The sequence below is a fragment of the Carcharhinus amblyrhynchos genome, chromosome 8, assembly GCF_965287045.1.
Source record: "Carcharhinus amblyrhynchos chromosome 8, sCarAmb.v2.hapA, whole genome shotgun sequence".
NCBI classification, from domain to species: domain Eukaryota; kingdom Metazoa; phylum Chordata; class Chondrichthyes; order Carcharhiniformes; family Carcharhinidae; genus Carcharhinus; species Carcharhinus amblyrhynchos.
This window is the reverse complement of record NC_137331.1, coordinates 30,264,885-30,283,185: the sequence shown is the minus strand read 5'-3', so window position 1 is coordinate 30,283,185 and position 18,301 is coordinate 30,264,885. Positions and strand designations below refer to the sequence as shown.

The 18,301-nt window shown below is 40.8% G+C and overlaps 1 protein-coding gene across 2 annotated transcripts in view; it reads right to left on the bottom strand.

Annotated features, from left to right (window-relative positions):
- LOC145346497 (arf-GAP with SH3 domain, ANK repeat and PH domain-containing protein 1-like) overlaps nt 1-18,301 on the bottom strand; it is a 320,720-nt gene that overhangs the window by 153,714 nt on the left and 148,705 nt on the right. For both annotated transcript variants that reach the window (XM_080193831.1, XM_080193832.1), the window contains 2 exons: nt 17,458-17,533; nt 12,191-12,277 (listed from right to left, as the gene is read on the bottom strand). In XM_080193831.1, the coding sequence (XP_080049957.1) occupies nt 12,191-12,277; nt 17,458-17,533 (163 nt within the window). The remainder of the gene's footprint in view (nt 1-12,190; nt 12,278-17,457; nt 17,534-18,301) is intronic.

Sequence of the window (18,301 nt, the reverse complement as noted above, 5' to 3'; positions counted from 1 at the left end):
GGTCTGTTTGTGCTGTAGTGTTCTATGTTCTATATGTAATAGTCTGGTACCTATTGCATCAACAATCAGGATCCTATTGCAGAAATAATCATCCTACTACATTAATAATCAGAATTAGTTACACTTTCCATTGCATTAATAATCAGGGCCGATTACGAGAATAATCAGGAAACTATTGCATCAACAATAAAGTAATATAGTAATTAGGATATTCTGATTATTAATCACAGTTTTAAAGCATCAATAATCAGGATCCTATTAAAGTAATTCGTCAATTGTGTCAATAATCACAATCCTATAAGATTATTAATTTATTAGCATCCTGATTATTCAATTTCAAAATCATTAATCCATACACTTTTTCCTTAATTGATGACCCACTTTATCAATAATGTGTATTCAATTACATTAATTGGAGTCCATCCCAAAGAACAACTAAAGTCTCTCCCACATTTTCACTGTAGGGTCACACAAAGTCTGGGCCACTAAAAAGTTTGAGAAACATTACATTGGTAGTTTTAACATATCCTTTCCAGTGACATCATTTAAATTGATAAAACAAGCACAGAAAATTGGAGGAGTAGGCCATTCAGCCCTTTGCGCCTGCTCCGTAACTCATTACGATCATGGCTGATCATCCAACTCAACTATTAATGGCCTCAATTATTTTTAAAGGCAGCAAATTCCATAGGCTGACCATTCTCTAGATGAAGAAATTACTCCTTAGCTCTGTCCTAAATGGTCCATCCCATTTCCTCAAACTGTGACTCCTCAGACAGTGACCTTGGTTCTGGACACCCTACCATCAAGAACATTCTCCCTGCATCTCTGTCTAGTCCTGTTAGAATTTCTGAGACCTCCCCCCCAATTCCTGGTCATTCTTCTGAATTCCAGCAAATACAATTCTAATCAACTCAATCTCTCCTCATACATCAATCCTGCTATACCAGGAATCAGTCTGAACCATTCTCTGCACTCTATCTAGAGCAGATAAGGAGATCAAATCCTCACAAAATATTTCATATGTGACTTCACCAAGGTTCTACATTAAGACATCCCTGCTCCTGCACTTGAATCCTCTCGCTGTGAATGCCAACATACCATTTGTCTTTTTCATTGCCTGCTGTATCTGCATGCCTACCTTCAGTGACTGGTGTACAAGGACACCCAGATGTTGTTTCACATCTCCCTCTAACTTATGACCATTCCGATAATAATCCACCTTCCTGTTTTTTTTTGCTACCAAAGTAGATAACCTCACATTGTCCAAATTATATTGCATTTGTCAATCGTTTGCCCACTCAACTTGTCCAAATCACACTGAAGGATCTCTACATCGTACTCTCAGCTCACCTCCCACCCAGCTTCGTGTCATCTGCAAGTTTGGAGATATTACATTTAGTTCCCTTGTCTAAGGCATTAGTATATATATTGAATTGCTGGAGCCCCAGCACTGATCCCTGAGATACCCCACTAGTCACTGCCTTCCATTTGAAAAAAAGATTTGTTTAATCCTAGTCTTTCTGACAACCAGTTTACCATCCATCTCAAAACTTCACTCCCAATCCCATCTGCTTTGATTTTACACGCTAATCTTTTATGTGGGATTTCTGTGAAAACCTTCTGAAAGTCCAATAAAAACAAATACACTGGCTCCCCCTCATCAATTCTACTAGTTACATCCTCAAAGAATTCAGTAGATTTATCAAGCATTGTTTCCTTTTTATAAATCCATGCTGGTGCTGTCCAAACCTGCCACTGTTTTTCAAGTGTTTTGCTATAAAATATTTGATAATGGATTCTAGAATTTTCCCCAGCACTGACATTAGGCGTACTGGTCCACAATTCTGTTTTCTCTCCACCTCCCTTTTTATATAGTGGGATAACATAAGCTACCCTCCAACCTGTAGGAACTGTTCCAGAGACTATAGAATCTTGGAAAATGACTGCCAATGCAGCCACTATTTCTCGGCTATTTCCTTAAGTACTCTGGGATTAAATTATCAAACCCTGGGGATTTTTTGGCTTTCAATCCCACCAGTTTCCCCAACACCATTTCTCCAGTAATACTGATCTCCTTCTCTTTCTCCGTCTCACTAAACCCTGTACTCCCGAACATTTCTGGTACGTTATTTATTTCTGCCTTTGCAAAAACAGAACCAAAGTATGTATGCAGCTGGTCAGTCATTCCTTTGTTGTCCATTATAAATTCCCCTGTTTCTGATTGTAAAGGACTTACGTTTGTCTTCACCAACTTTTCTCCTCGCATACCTACAGAAACCTTTGTCAATTTTTAAGCTCCCCACAAACTTACTCTCATACCCTATTTTACCCTTCTTAATCATTCCCTTGGTCCTCCTTTGCTGAATTCTAAACTGCTCCCAATCATCAAGTCTGTTGTTTTTCCTGGCCAATTTGTATGCCTTTCCCATGGATCGAATACAATTTCTAATTTCCTTTGTAAGGCAGTTTTACTTTTGCACCATATAGGAATAAGCAACTGTTGCAGTTCACTCATGCATTCTTTGAATGTTTATTATTGTCTGTCTACCGCCATCCGTTTAAGTAACGTTTCCTAATCTATCATTGATAATTCATGCCTCATATCGTTGTAGTTTTCTTTAGTAAGATTCAGGACTCTAGTCACAGAAACAACTACATTTTCCATCTTGATGAAAAATTTTTCATCCCCAAGGAGTCAACTAGATTGCAAATTATTCCCTTCTCATTACACAATACCCAGTAACAAGACCTCTTGGATGCACCCCCGCTCTAAGCATTGGCATCTTATCGACTATGTCATTGTCAGGAGAAAGACAGGCAGGATGTCAGAGTAACCAAGGCCAGAGTAACCAGGCTGTGATCTGCTGGACAGATCACAGGCTCATTGTCTCCAAAATGAGGCTCTGCATTAGACCCAAGAGGCGACCACAAGGAAGCAAGGTTATGAAAAGAATCAATGCAGCCAAGCTAAAGAACCCCAACATAGCTTCAGCACTGGCTGAAGACTTAGAAATCAAGCTTGCTGACCTACACCTCGCAGGCAGAGCTGAGGACGACTGGGAATGCTTCAGGGATGCTATCCATACCTCTGCGCTGCAGATGCTTGGGCCTTCTACCTGCAAGCAGCGTGATTGGTTTGATGAGAATGATGAGGATATACAGGCTCTACTTGATGAACAGCACCATCTTCATTGGGCCTATCAGAACGACCCATCTTCAGCTGCCAAGAAAAATGTTTTCACCAGTGCTCGCGGGACAGTCCAGAATAAACTGTGTAAAATGCAGGATGCCTGGCTGAGGGCCAAGGCAGATGAAATACAAGGATATACTGACGAATGACTTGAAATGGTTCTGTGAAGCCCTCAACATTCTCTATGGACCTCAATCTCTCAGGAGTTCTCCCCTCCTGAGTACAGATATTACAACTCTCATTACAGAGAAGGCTCAGATCCTGCAGAGATGGGCTGAATACTTTGAAGCTGATCTCAACCAACCGTCATCTATTAACGATGAGGCAATAGATACGATTGCCCAGGTTGATATCAACAGCACCATGGATGACCCACCAGTAGTAGCCAAAGTCATGAAAGCTGTCAGCCAGCTATCCAGTGGCAAAGCCCCAGGGGCAGATGCCACGCCCGCAGAGATCTAAAAAGTTGCTGGTCCTGCACTTAGAGAAGCTTACTGAGTTGTTCCAGTCCTTTTGGAAGCAAGGATCCATTCCTCAGGAACTTAAAGACGCTTCCATCATACACCTCTACAAGAGGAAGGACAATCGGCAAGTATGCGACAGCCACCGAGGAATCTCGCTGCTTTCCATCACAGGAAAAACCCTCGCAAGAGTCCTGCTAAATCGTCTGGTCACTCATCTGGAGCTGGCCCTGCTTCCAGAGTCACAGAGTGGCTTCTGCAAAGGTTGTGGGACTACTGACATGATTTTTGTTGCGTGCCAACTTCAGGAAAAGTGTCAGGAGCAGAATCACAAGCTCTACACAATCTCTGTTGACCTTGCGAACGCCTTTGACACTGAAAGCCAACAAGGCCTGTGGAGGATCACGTCAAAGTTCAGCTGCCCCTCCAAATTCATTCAGATGGTACACCATGGACAAATTTTCCATGGCTTGTGACAACTTTGGACTCACCATCAACATTAAAAAGACTGAAGTCATGCACCAGCCTGCTCCTTGTGCACCGTACACAGAACCCATAATCACAATCAAAGGGCAGTTCACTTATCTTGGCAGCACCCTCTCCCAAGCAGTGACTATTGATACAGAAGTTAACTACAGAATAGCAAAGGCAAGTTCTGCTTTTGGTAGACTGCGCTTCACTGTATGGGAACATCGAGGAATCAGCCCAGCAACAAAACTGAAGGTCTACAGCGCTGCAGTACTCACTACCCTCCTGTATGCCTGTGAAACGTGGACTGTGTATCGAAGGCATGCAAGACAGCTCAATCATTTTCACATGAATTGTCTTTGCAGAATATTACGCACCAGACGGCAAGACAAAGTACCAGACACTGAAGTTCTCTCTAGAGCAAGTCTACCATCAGTCCACACACTGCTGATGAGTGCGCAGACCTGGTGGGCAGGTCATGTCATCTGTATGTCAGATGAGCGCATACCCAAGCAGCTCCTTTTTGGGGAACTCTCTGCTGGAAGACGCTCGCAATGGAGGGCAGAAGAAATGTTTCAAAGACACACTCAAGGCCTCCTTGAAGTCGCTTGACATTGACATGACCACCTGGGAAACGCTGGCACAAAACTGCCCTACCTGGAGCTGCCTCACGAAGCAAGGTGTATTGCTGAAGCACAACTTAAGCGCGAGCTGCGCAAGTCCAGAGCCACCAGCGCAACCAGTGTCTACACAAGTCTGTCCAATACGTGCCAGGACATTCTGTGCCCAAATTGGCCTGATCCTTCGGACACACCGCAACCAGCCTCAAAATGACTAATGGTGTTGAGGTCCTCATCGATGACGATGGGCGAACAACAACCCAGTATAGAATGACCAACTCTCTTGTTGGTTCCACAATGTATATCCAGAAACCCATCTCATATACACTCCTGGAATTTCTTCTCTACGGCATTGTGACTAATTTGATTTGCGTAATCTATACGAAGATTAAAATCATCCATAATTACAGATGTTCCTTTATCGTATGCATCTCTAATTTCCTGTTTAGTGAATTACCAACATCACCACTACAGTTTGAGGGGGTTAACATACAACCCCTAATAGCGTTTTTGTCCCTTGGTATTTCTTAGTTCTACCCATATAGGTTCAACATTATTGGAGCTAACATCCTTCCTCATTATGGCGTTAATTTCCTGTTTAACCATCAATGCAACTCCATCACTTTTGCCTTTTTGTCTGTCCATCCTAAATACAGAACATCCCTGGATGCAAAATACTGCAGATGCTAGAATCTGAAATGAGAACAAAGGGCGTTGGAAAATCTCAGCAGGTTTTGAAACATTAACTCTGTTTTTCTCCTAACACACGCTGCAGACCTGCTGAGTTTTTCCAGCATTTTATGTTCTTGAGTTAAATCGATAGTTTGTCAAAGAATTACCAAACAATGTGCTCTTTCTTCTCCAAGTAAGCATCCATTTCATTTGCTACATGCAACAAAATCTTATTAGTCCTCAAATAAATAGAAAGCGGTGCATTTGGAAGTTAAGATGCATTCGTTGCCAATGCACACCATGGAAAGATGATCGGTTCTCTTTTGATTGTTTTGATCAAACAGCAATGCTTATATTTACAAATATGGACAGAAGATTACTGAGGCAGCTGCCTGATAAATTTAATGCTGACTACAGCTGTGGTATAAGCTGTTCTTGAAATAATCATATTTGAATGGCTCCATGTAGAATGCAAAGTGATTTATTTCCTAGAAAACTGTTAAGTATGTCTTTTTATTACTAATATCAATGCATTTGGTCTATTCCAATGCCACAATGGTGATTTTTAAAAAAAAACAAATCTAATTTAATGCCTGGTAGGTCTGCTGCATTGTTTCTTGAATCAAAGATGTACTTGACAGGAACCGTGAAAATGAAATAAAACAAATCTATATGCAGGCTTACAATCAGAGTGAACCTGCATCACTGATGTTGGAAATAAAATGGGTTTCAAGAAAATGCCTTTTGTTGCTATCAATGTGGCTCATCCGCTCAACAAATGGATTAGCCAAGAGTCATGTGGGAAAATCTCTAGAACGTGTCCCTTCTGATAGGTATAAATATTTGAAGAAAAATGATGCATATTAAAAAGTAATAACTGTTTCTTAAACCAAAAAAAATCCAGATTCAACTTCAATGTAAATGCTAAAGACATTTCTGCAGTCAATGTAAAATTGTATTTTAAGGCTAAAAAGAGCACCACATATTTTGTGGACTTCAAAATATACTGCCCTTACATTCAAGTCAGAATTCTCCCATTTGGGACTAAGCCCCGAGGTGAGGGTCTGGGATGGGAAAAGTTTTCGGCAACAGAGGATGAAGGACAAACCACTCCAAATCTTCCACCCCCGACTTAATCAATAATGAATCCGGGAGTTTTGTGCAATCTTTTGTGATGGGATGGCCTTGATGGCCTGCATCCTGTCATATCTGGGTGCCATATTTAAAAGGCACCCAACATCACTGAGCTACTGTTGAAGAATGAAGCTGCATCTCCTGAGGAACGAATAAGGGCTTCCTAAAGAATGAAGGTGGACTGCCTGAAGAACAAAAGGTGGACCTCCTGAAGAATGAAGATGGACTGAGGCTAGAGATTGGACGTCCTCGATGATACCAAAAGTGGAAGATCCACCTGTTCTGTGGTGCTGTGATGTTCCAGGGTCCAGGTTTTGTGGCAGCATCCATGCCAACCACTGGAGGAAGCTCCAGGCAAGTCCCAACTTCTACATGCCATGTTAGTCCACATCTGGACTGGTGCGTTTTCCCACTTACATTGCATAGAATTGGGTGCGTGCAAGGTGGGGTTGATGGGGAAGTAGTGCAGCTCAAGCAAAGAAGCACGGCTCGGGTAGAGAAAGGAAGGCATCAGTTCAGGTTGATTTAATTCAAACAGCCTAAATTTCTGGTGAACTGGAATGCTAAGATCAATTTCTTAGAACTTCCTCTCAAAAAACTGTTTTTTCTGATAATGATTTATATTCTTAAATCAAAGAGTAACAATTCTATTACTTGTTATTGTTATAAAACAATTTTCCCAATATTTTACATTTCTGAAAAAAGAAACTCCAACACATTCTTTATTTTAAATTATGCAGCAAAAATTTAGGGGGCAATTTTCTCAAAAGAAATTAAGTGCCCATGGGACAGGAAAACAGGAGATTTTCCTACCTTTTTTTGGGGGTACTTAGTCTGTTGAATTTCCAGCACTGTGCGCATAAAAGAATTCCCTGGGAGATCCAGGCCAGCAAACTGGGGAGACCTAATGCCAACTGAGAAGCCATTGCGCACACGCCGATCTCCCTATTACCCCCTCCCTGATCACTGGCTTCTCAATGTCTTCCCTGATCTCTCCACACCACACCCCCCAAAAACCCCCCTACCTCCTTCCCACCATGACCAGCCTGACCCGCCTCTCCATGGCCAACCCTGATTGCACCCCCCCTCCTCCTCACCCTACCACCCCCAGTTTGCCTCCCAAAAGGAGGCCCTGGCCCTGCAGACCATGGCCCCTTGGCACTGCCTAGTCAGCAGTGCCAAGCTGGCACTGCCAAAGGGGCACCCCCTGCCACTGACCTCCTGGGGGGGTGGAGGGGTGAGGCACTTGGTCTCCATTGATGGGTATCAGCTTTAATCTCCACTGGTGAGAACCTTCCCCATAAGAAGTCTCACAACACCAGGTTAGAGTCCAAACAGTTTATTTGATAGTAATCTCACAAGTTTTCAGAAATGGTGTTCCTTCGTCAGGTGTGTGAAAGCTTGCGAGATTACTATCAAATAAACTGACTGGACTCTAACCTGGTGTTGTGAGACTTCTTACTGTGTTTACCCCAGTCCAATGCCAGCATCTCTACATCATGAGAACCTTCCCCTGCAGGGGCAAAAACATTAGCAAGCCATTGAAAGTTGAATTTAGACATGGTAATTAGCCTTGCGCCATTTTCCGGTCTGAGGCTGATTACTCCATAATAATTGGCCTGGGAAAAGCCTGCCACAGCCCCCCACTGACATTTCTCAGCCTGCTGTGCTGCTGAATGCAACCAAGTGCTAACTGTCAACTCATGTGGTGTCTCTGTTCTTCTGTCACCAGTCTGACATAAGCCTTAGCCTTGACTAATCTCAACTTTCACCAGTTCAAAATCAGGAAAACTGAAGGCACTGTTTTTGGCCCATCACAAACTCTTTACCTTTGTCACCAATTCTATCAGCTTCCTAGCCCTGGATGAATTTGAAGAAAACCATGGCAGCTGAATTTAACATGGAGCTGGATTTCTGATCACATATTCTCTAATAAATATCATTCATTTCACCATCACCTGCCTTGCTCCCCACCTCAAATCATCTGCTGCTAAAATCCTCATGCATGCCTTGGTCACCTTTAGACACAACTATTCCAGTGCTATTTTTAGCCTGTCATCCTCCACCAAATTTCATTTACCTAAATCTCTGCTGCCCATTTCCTAACCTGCAGCCATGGCCCTCCTCACTCCATTCTCTCACTTTGCTGACATAATTGGCTCCTATTCCCCCAATGTCTCATAATTAAATTGCACATCTTTTGTCTTTAGATCCTTTTAAGCCTTGTCCTCCCCATCTCTATAATCACTTTCAGCTCTACGGTTCTCATCTTGAATTCTCCATCCCTTCTAACCATCCCTCCAGCAGCCCACCACCCTTCACTCCAACACTAGTCGCCTTGACGCCAAGCACTGGAATTCTTGGAGTGTCATAGAATCCCTACAGTGCAGAAGAGAGCCATTCAGCCAACTGGGTCTGCACCAATAACAATCCCACTCAGGCCCTATTCCCCTAACCCCACATATTTACCTTGCTAATGCCCTTGACACAAGAGTCAATTTAGCATGGTCAATCAACCTAAGCCACACATCTTTGGACTGTGGGAGGAAACAGGAGAACCTGGAGGAAACCCACGCAGACACGGGGAAAACGTGCGAACTCTAAATGGACAGTGACCCAAGCCACCAACCCGGATCCCTGGTGCTATGAACCACTGTGCCATTGTGCCCTTCTAACCATTCTACCGCTTCAACTCCCTCCTCTCATTTAAAACCCAACTCCAAAGAATCTTTTGGACACCTCTCCTAATCTCTTTACTTTTCCTGGCATCAAGTTTTTTTCTGATTATAACTCTGAGGAACAAAGGACACTTTTTCTGTATTGAATTTGGTATATAAATGAAAATCATAATTATTGTTGTAAACATTTGAGATATGAATAGATGTTGATTAATTAAGATTCTCAGAAAACGATTTCCACTATGTTTTTGGGATATTCATGGCTTCACATTCAGGCAATAGCTGTGACAAGTTAAAAAAGAACACTATAAATGCACTGTCAGAATATAAACAGAACGCTGATATGCTTAGTATTTCATACACATGTACAAACAAAGTAGGAGGCCCTTCAAGCTTTCACCACCGTTCAATAAGATCAGAGTACGTTGAATTGTGGTCTCTACATTTCACCTATCCCCTATAACCATTGACTCTTCTTAGTCAAGAATCTTTCAACATTTGCCTTAAAACTATTCATTGATACTACCTTCACCACTCTCTGGGGGAAGAGAGTTCTAAAGACTCTCAAGCCTCAAGACAAAAAAAAAATTATTTTCATCTTGGTTTTAAAATGAAAGACATTTGTATTTTTAAATCATGTCCCCAAGAGGATCACATGATGTAGGTGCGGGGGCGTCAGTATTTTGCGGAGTTCTGACTTTACTCATCTTTTAATGACTTTTTATTCTTGATGCACAACCCATAATTATTGGATCTTGATGTGCATAGTCTCTGCTATGTTCCTGGAGAATTGGTGAAGGAAAACAGAGTTATGTCAAGAAAATCCTTGTTTGAGGCAGTGAGAAACAGCTGGGGTGGGGCCCAGTTCGCAGTGGGGGTTTCAGTGCTGAGCGGGCCGATGCTTCTGTGACGCTATCGATGTTGAGATGATAGCACCATTAAGAGAGAAGTTGTGGATGACAGTCTCGGCTCCCCAGCACAGACTTCTGGTGCTCATATTGATGAACTATGAGATATCTTAAAGAGAATGGATGAAGAGAAGAAAAGAAATCTGTTGGTCGAGGGGGCAGTTTCCTCAGTGAAGGCTCACCTTCACTCCTCAGAAATCCTGCTGCATGATATGTCAGACATCCTAGTTGATTCAGAGAGATGGGGATTGAAAAGGAGGATACATGTGCTGAGTCTCTCGAGGAGAATGGGGATGAATTCCCAGCTGAATTTGAGAACTGGCTGCCTTCTTTCACAGTCTCGATTTGAGGGCTGTGCATCTCAAGTTCGACGGAACACATTGTATCCAGTCTTTGAGACCTGGCGTCAGTCTAAGACTCTGACCACTGGTCTTATATTGTCTTATCTTCACTGTTCATCAAGAAGGATTAGAGATGACTGGACATGTCAGGTCCTCATCACTGTGGTACCTACTTTTTTCTTTATCAGGGCTTCAAGATGACGATATGGATGAAGTGCAGAGACTTCAGTGAAACTCTAGATGGATTCTGGATATTGCTCTGTGGATATATTATATTATCCTGCAATTCATCATCAATCCTGAACTGCGTATACTTGTGACTATATTCTTGATTTTATGATATTAGATGGAATTATCACTGTACCTTTTTCACAGGTCCTCACTATTACTTCATGTTTTACCATCCTACAGCGTGATTGCTGTTAGGCAGCCTGTAACCCACTCCCACAGTGACTTTTCATTAATATTTCTCATCTCTACTGAAACTGGTTTTACATCTTGATCTTCAAAATTAAGGTCATCTCTCTCTATTGTACTAATGACATCATTAGGTAACAGAGATATCCCTCCACCTTTTTCAAGCTTCCTGTCTTTTCAACATGTCATAACTTGTGAATACTCAGGTCCCAGTCTTTGTTGTCCTGCAGCCATGACTCTGAAATGGGCTACAATCCATACTCAGCAACTGAGAATCGTTAAGACATTGATTGAACTTTTTATAATTCAGGTCAGAAACGTGTTTTATGGAGCCCATCTGGATCATACATTTTGCAATTTGAATTTGGCTAGGATAGGCATGAGACATTCCACTTCAGAATGATTCAAATGACCCACTAGGGAATTTTTATCAAACAAAGTTTGTTTAAGAATACAGTCAATATATAGCATTAACTTTTACCAATTACAAACAAGAAAAAAAACAACCATATTGTATAACCCTTGACAAATATATGAACTGTTCCAACCAAACTGCCTTAAAGCAAAACTACAGGTTTAGCACAGAAAATATGAATGTTCACGTGATTGTGGAACTTAATCCTTTGGTTGAATGCTGTAGCTCTCTTGATACACACACACAAACAAGCTTGAAGTCACAACAGTTTCCCAAAACACCACGGGGCGAAAGAGACTTGAGCTACTAGCTGGCAAACTACCAACAGCAGAATTTTCACTTCAGTAAAGCAAGAAGGCCTCCTTCCAGCCAGCCAGCAGAATTTACAATATCAGGGAGAGAGTAACACAGCAATACTGCTTTTCAGTCTGATGTCCAAACACCTTCAAAACTAAAACAGCAGCCAGCCGCCCAAAACTGAACATGAAGAGTCCCTGTCACCTGGCCTATAATCATTCTTCCCTTTAACAATGCAAAAGGTCATACAATCCCGGATATTGCATGAAGCCCACAGTAAAAATAAACAAAACCCCATTTAAACCACTTAGGCAGCAATAAAAGGCCTTCTAAGCAGACAGCTCAGCAACAATAAAAAAACCTGCTTACAAAGCACAGAGAATATGATTTCAAAAAAATACATTTCTTAAAAGCACACTAGCATCACACCTTTTAAAACAAGAATTCTTTAATGAGATGACCCAAAGAAATTCAGATAGGACCAGATTATGTAATAATCAACCACAATAATTCGCTATACATTAGTCAAAACTGTAGACTGGAACAATTATGCAATTTAATTTCTTACTATTTCAAGTACACTTACCTCTTTCTGTTCAAGCTGCAGTGAGGATTTGAGCATATCGCGGAGTGTGCACAGCTGCTTCTTTTCCTCATCCTGCGTTTGCTTGATCTGTGGAAAAGACAGACTAATTTGAAGTCTTGTCATTTATCTGACATCAAAAAGTAAAATACAATAAATTGGAGTTCTCAATTCCTAAGAAAACCTATTTTGTAATTAGCTAAGTAGATTCACAAAATAATAAACAAGTAACTTCTTAGAAAACATGAATCATTTAAAGCAACTTATGCTCATACAACATCTGCTTTAACTAGAAAAAAAACACGATCACTGCTCAGATTACTTTATTGAGATTTCTTATTTAATCAAGTAAAATTTGACTCAGCTGAAAGAATATTGGTTAGTAGGCTTTATAGAACCTGTCCAATATAAGCCATCAAACCGTGAAGTATGAAAATTGCTTAAAACCATTTGAAAGATCTCCAAATCATTGATCCACATCTTTATACCATATAGTCATCATAAATAGATAAGAATTCTGCACATGGAATGCTTTAATAATGTTGGGATTGGGTGGAGGGATAGTAACATCAAGAGGAGCCACAGTGGAGGTGGGATGGGATTGATGAAAAGAGGGAGCGGGAGTGGGACAGGGACATTGGAGTTTGGAGCACGGAAAGCAGATTAAGAGAACAAGAGCATGGAGATATGCCTCCGCTTGGTTCTCATTCATTTCCTCCCAACCACCAAATGTACATATCGTGGATCCTCAGAAAATCTTTTTAGACCCCTAGTTTGAGAACCACTGTCCAACATGGTGGTCATTAATAGCAATTTTTAAATATTATACAACATACTTCTGCGCAACTTAAGGATACAGGCAATGGTCAACTTTAGAAATATTTGAACATGGTGAAAAAATGCTCGCCAGTTTATTGATCCAACTTGATGGCTTTTTATGCACTTTAAATTTAACATATGTTCAAATTATTTTAGAGTTCAACAATGTCTTCAATTAAGACACTTACTAAAAATTAAAAAAAAAGCTATCAAGAAATCCAACCTATTTTTGTTTTGTTTTAGAACTGCATATCTAAATAAATTTCATCAGTGAAAGCTACAAAAGATTAAATTGTTACAGTGAACAATGGACCCGCGAAAAGAATTTAAGAATAGAAAAAATAAATGATCACCAACCAATTTTTAACAATTGTCAACACTGGATTTTAATATGTACCAACAGATGAATAAAACAATTGATTATTCAACAGCAGCCAATATTCTCCTAAGATACTGCAATGTCCTTTCTTATTCTTTGAAAGAAATTCAAACTACCCATGGACAAAGTAAACTGCAGTCATCACACAGAACAAAAACATCTAGGATAAATTCCCTTGATGAAATTTGCATTCTTTGTGGCCAGGTTATTTTTATATACTGCATTAAACTATAAATGGAGGTCCTATGGCACAGTGGGTGACATTCCTGCATCTGAGCCTGAAGCTCTGAGTTCAAGACCACGACTTGATGGCTAAGGAAGGTGCATCCATAACGTGGCCAACAGGTTGAGTATCAACTTGCAAAATCCTTCCAACAGATGCCAATGGCTGACACTAAGCACGGGATAGACTCTTGATCAGCCATGTTTAATGCAGAGTGGCGCTCCTCAAACTATTAGTCTCTAGTGACAGGCTAGTGACCAGTTTCAGGAAACAGCTTGCCATGGGAACAGATGAAAGTGCGGGAAGAGAAATAACAACAATAATTATACTACAAGGACAGGCTTATCTGCATATTAGAAAATGAAGCTTTTACTTCATGCATTCAGCTATTTGGACTCACCCCCCCCGTCCCCAAACCCATCAAAAACAAACTGGATTTCCACCTAATAAGGGTATCTGCTATATTTAATCTGCAGTTTGAAAATAGGCAGCAGGTCAGTTGGATGCAACTAAAATGCTCTGGCTTTTAATTGGATTGGGGTTTCTAACATAACAGCCTGGAATAAACACTTGTATGGCTTAATTTTGCTGCAATGTGCTGTTACAAAAAGCTATCTTTTCATTTGTGCTGAAGTTTTGAAACTTACATTCTGTACTAACTAGTATGCAAGGTGTCAACACCCATGGTCATACAAAGCATTGTGATTAGAAAGTCACCAGTTCAGAACAGATTAGTTATCAAAGATTCAATAAGGTGGAGACCGTTTTTCACATCCACAAATGATTAAAATGGTAACCGGGCAACAGTGGAATTGCAGGTTTTATTTGAGTAGGTTGACAACACAAAAGGAAGCATTTCTAGTCTGAATTGAAAGCTTCAAGGGTTGCACCCTCACCCTAGTGAATACCAGGGAATGATCTGCATTACCAATCACACCGTGGTGCTTGCATGTACTGTGAATGCTGTTCAGAGTAACATCTGGTTATGGTCAGATTCAAGTGGTGCCAATGCCTGATCTTGGATATCACAGACCATGTTATGGTATGGCTTTTCTGAAAGATGTTAGTTACACAAAGCTCATGGTAACAGCGAAGCTTAAGCAGTCTCTGTTTGTTCACATTTATCTTTCTCAGGCAATGATGTCTAAGGCAGGAGGACTATGCCTCATGGTCTAGATATACCCATTCAGAATAGTGACTGCCTTGCACATTTCCTCTGAACTCTTCCCTTGCCAGGTGAACATGTCATGCTTTTCTTTCAGTGATCCACTCTTAGCATCTTTACAAGACACCAGGCTGGACATTTAGCCTGCGAAGTTCCATGCCGATCACAACTTTTTGCACATTTTATTGACCACCTTAGGTCGTCTGTCATTTTCGTGCACGTAATTCTGGTGTTTTAGGAGTTGGCATTTTTTGTGTTTCATTTCTTTGCCCAATGTGATGGGATTCCATTCACTTGTTGAGCAGAGACTCTAAGCACTCATTTAAGCAGATGGACCACGGCTGGTCAGCAACTGCACACTTCAAGTCAACTGGCTCACTAGTGGCTCATAACAATTTCTTCCACTGTTGGAGACAGCAATACCATCTGTTTCCTGCACCAATTGAATTGGGGTCATCACCTGTACGCAACCAAACTAAACTCAACACAATTATTAGAAGTGGAAAGCTGTCGAGCTCTCACTGCTTGTATCTGTCGCTCGAGCACTTTGTCAGATATTTCTTCCCTTGGAGTCGTCGCAGTATCATTCCCAATATGTGAATTGGCAGCAGCAATAAGATCACTAGTCCCTTCAGATTCGCGTGATAGTGAGGTAGTCGCAAGTCCAACGTCAGAAACTGGAGAGGGCAGCTCGTCTTGAGGTGGCACTACCAAGCCATTGTTGACAGCCAGCAACTGGTCAGCGTGGCATCTCCAAAGTAGTCTCTTCGCTCTACTGTCGCCAATGTCTCTTGAAGTATTGACAGATCAAATGTTATTCGCAGCTTCCTCTTCATGGGTAGCAACATGGATGAACACACCGTGGTCACGTGCAGTATTCCTGTAGGATGCCAAAAAGCTATGAGATATTGGGTCTCGAGAAGCTTTCAGTGCCTATTTCAAGGATTGTATAAATCATGCAGGTAACTCACCTGTGGCTGGGTGATAGGGCGCTGATTTGAAATGATGGATTCCCATCCCCTTAAAGTAATCTTCAAATTCTTGCAACATAAACTGTGGCCCATTATCAATGACAAATTGTTCAGGCTTGCCAAACCTTGCAAAGATCTCCTCCAGTTTCTCAATGGTTTTCTTTGTGTTGGTGGATTTCATCATACTCCTTCCAGCCACTTAAGAGCATGTTGACTACGACCAAGAGTATATAACCCTCTACTTGACTGGTGAAATCAAGACGTAGGCATTGTCACGGCAGTTTAGGCCATTCAAATGGGTGAAGGGACGTCAATGGTGGTGAGGTCTTCACCCGAGCACATGACTGGGATTGTCCAAATTGTTTTTCTATTTGTGCTCCAGATCTGGCCACCAAAAGCAATTCTGAGCAAGTTCCTTCATCCAGGCCACGCCAGGTTACCCTTGTGCAGTTGCTTCAACGGTTAATGTTGTACGTTTGTAGAGATGATTGCAGATTCGCCACAACAAGCACCCACCGCAGGCTATTAACTATAACTTCCGCATCATATACGGTTTTAGCTCTGGATGCATTTCTGCTATGATCCATTTCAACACCATATCTAGAACTTTTCCCATCACAGGATTGTTCTGTATGTCATTGGACTTGCAATGGACTGCAGCAGTTCAAGGCAGCAACTCACTTTCTCAGGGCAGATAAGGATGAATGATAAACATTAGCCGAATCAGCAATGCCCACATCCCATGAATGAATAAAAAAGTTCCTTGAATGGTTGCCCTCTCCGAACCTCAAGGGCACTTAGTTTGAAGCAGTTGGCTCATGCAATGGAGGGGATATAATCGGTGTAAGTACAAAACCATGGATCTTTTGCATTTCAGTAATATAGTACCTTTACCAAAATTAGGAATCAGGAATTATTTAATTGTTCAACTACATGATGTTCAGCAGCCACTTCATCAATGAAGCAAAGTTAAAACTGTATGTAAATACAAATTTTTGTTTTTGATAAATCTATTCCAGTTTAAATGTGCCAGCTTCAGTGCAGTGGTCAAGGACAACGGAAGCTCCAAAAAGGTCTTTTGAGTCAACATACGGCTACAATCTAGCAGGCAGGCTAGCTGCGGGCACAAAACCCGTAACTGCTACTAAATTCCCCAAAAGGGGCGTGAGCCTGATTTCAATAAGTTAACATGTCCTTACCAGCCTTGGCGCCATAATGTCAGCTCATGCCTTACCTTCGCACCCAGTCTGTGGGTCAAAAATGAAAATCAGTCATGATGATCATGCCAGGAGGGCAGAATCTCTGGATTCTTGGCATTGTCAGTGTGTTTAGGCCCTGCCCCTTGAGCTGACTGTGCTTTATGCTCCCTTTTAAAGTGCACAGAGTGATGTTCAATAGGACGAGAAATGCTGGCTGTGAAGCCTGCAAACTTCACACTGGTTTTCTCACCTGAACCAACACTTTGGGGAAGATTTTGCCCACTGTGTCTGAGTTCAGTTACTGAAGAGTAAAACAAAATATAACTTGCAACAGATGCAAAGTGACAATACATTTTTTCAGAGTCATACAATTGCCCAAAACCATTCAATTAACTGAACAAATCAGCTCATCAGGCAGTACGAATCTTAGGGACAATGGGAAATTGAATAATGCAACTGGACAATAATGACTATTGTATCATGATCAACTTCAGCTTGAAAATAGATTACTTACGTTATATAAATCAGCAGCCAGTTTTTCAATATACTGTTTCAGCTTATCTGCTGTTTTTAAGCCATCCTGAAAAAAACTTGAAAATAACATTCGAGAATCAGGGTTAGTGATAAAATTATAATTCACTGCAAGCCTGGATAAGTCCTTTCGCCTTCTCCTCATTTGTAAAATGCAAGCTTTTGAACTTTTCTTCCCAGTGTTAATCTAATTTTGTTTATGTGAAGCAGTATATGAAACAAGTTCATGATAAAATCGAAGAACGTCTGTGTATACAATATTGTCATAAAATTTATTTGAACAGTTTAGATACCTCTCATTTTTCATATCAACCACATTTTAAACTGTAGAGATTTTTAAATGATTCTCAAAATCTACAATATCATATTTATTTGTAAATAACAACATGTGGCTTCCATATGCATACTCGCAAACAATTACAATATCAGATTTTAAAATGTTGCCACACTACCAAAACATTTTTACAAAAATAACGCATCTAGAGTAGCTTAGGTCTTTCTCATTCTAGTTTTACAGAAATATATTCTGATATTATGGTAGCAACTATACTTCAAAAATATACAATTGGTTGTAAGGCAGATTGGGACATTCTAAGGCCTTGTAAAGCACTATATAAATGTTTAAGACTTGTATTAGTCTTTCAGGTTCAATTCAACCTCTTTCAACCTTTTCTGCCATTATTCAATTGATAACATTTCATTTATTAAAAATTATACAGGATTTAATTAAGGTTTTTAGATCTTAAACAAAAGGTTTTAAACAAAAAGCTTTTGCATAGTACCATGAAAATACTTGTAAAAGTGATGTTGTGGCATATTTTTTTCTA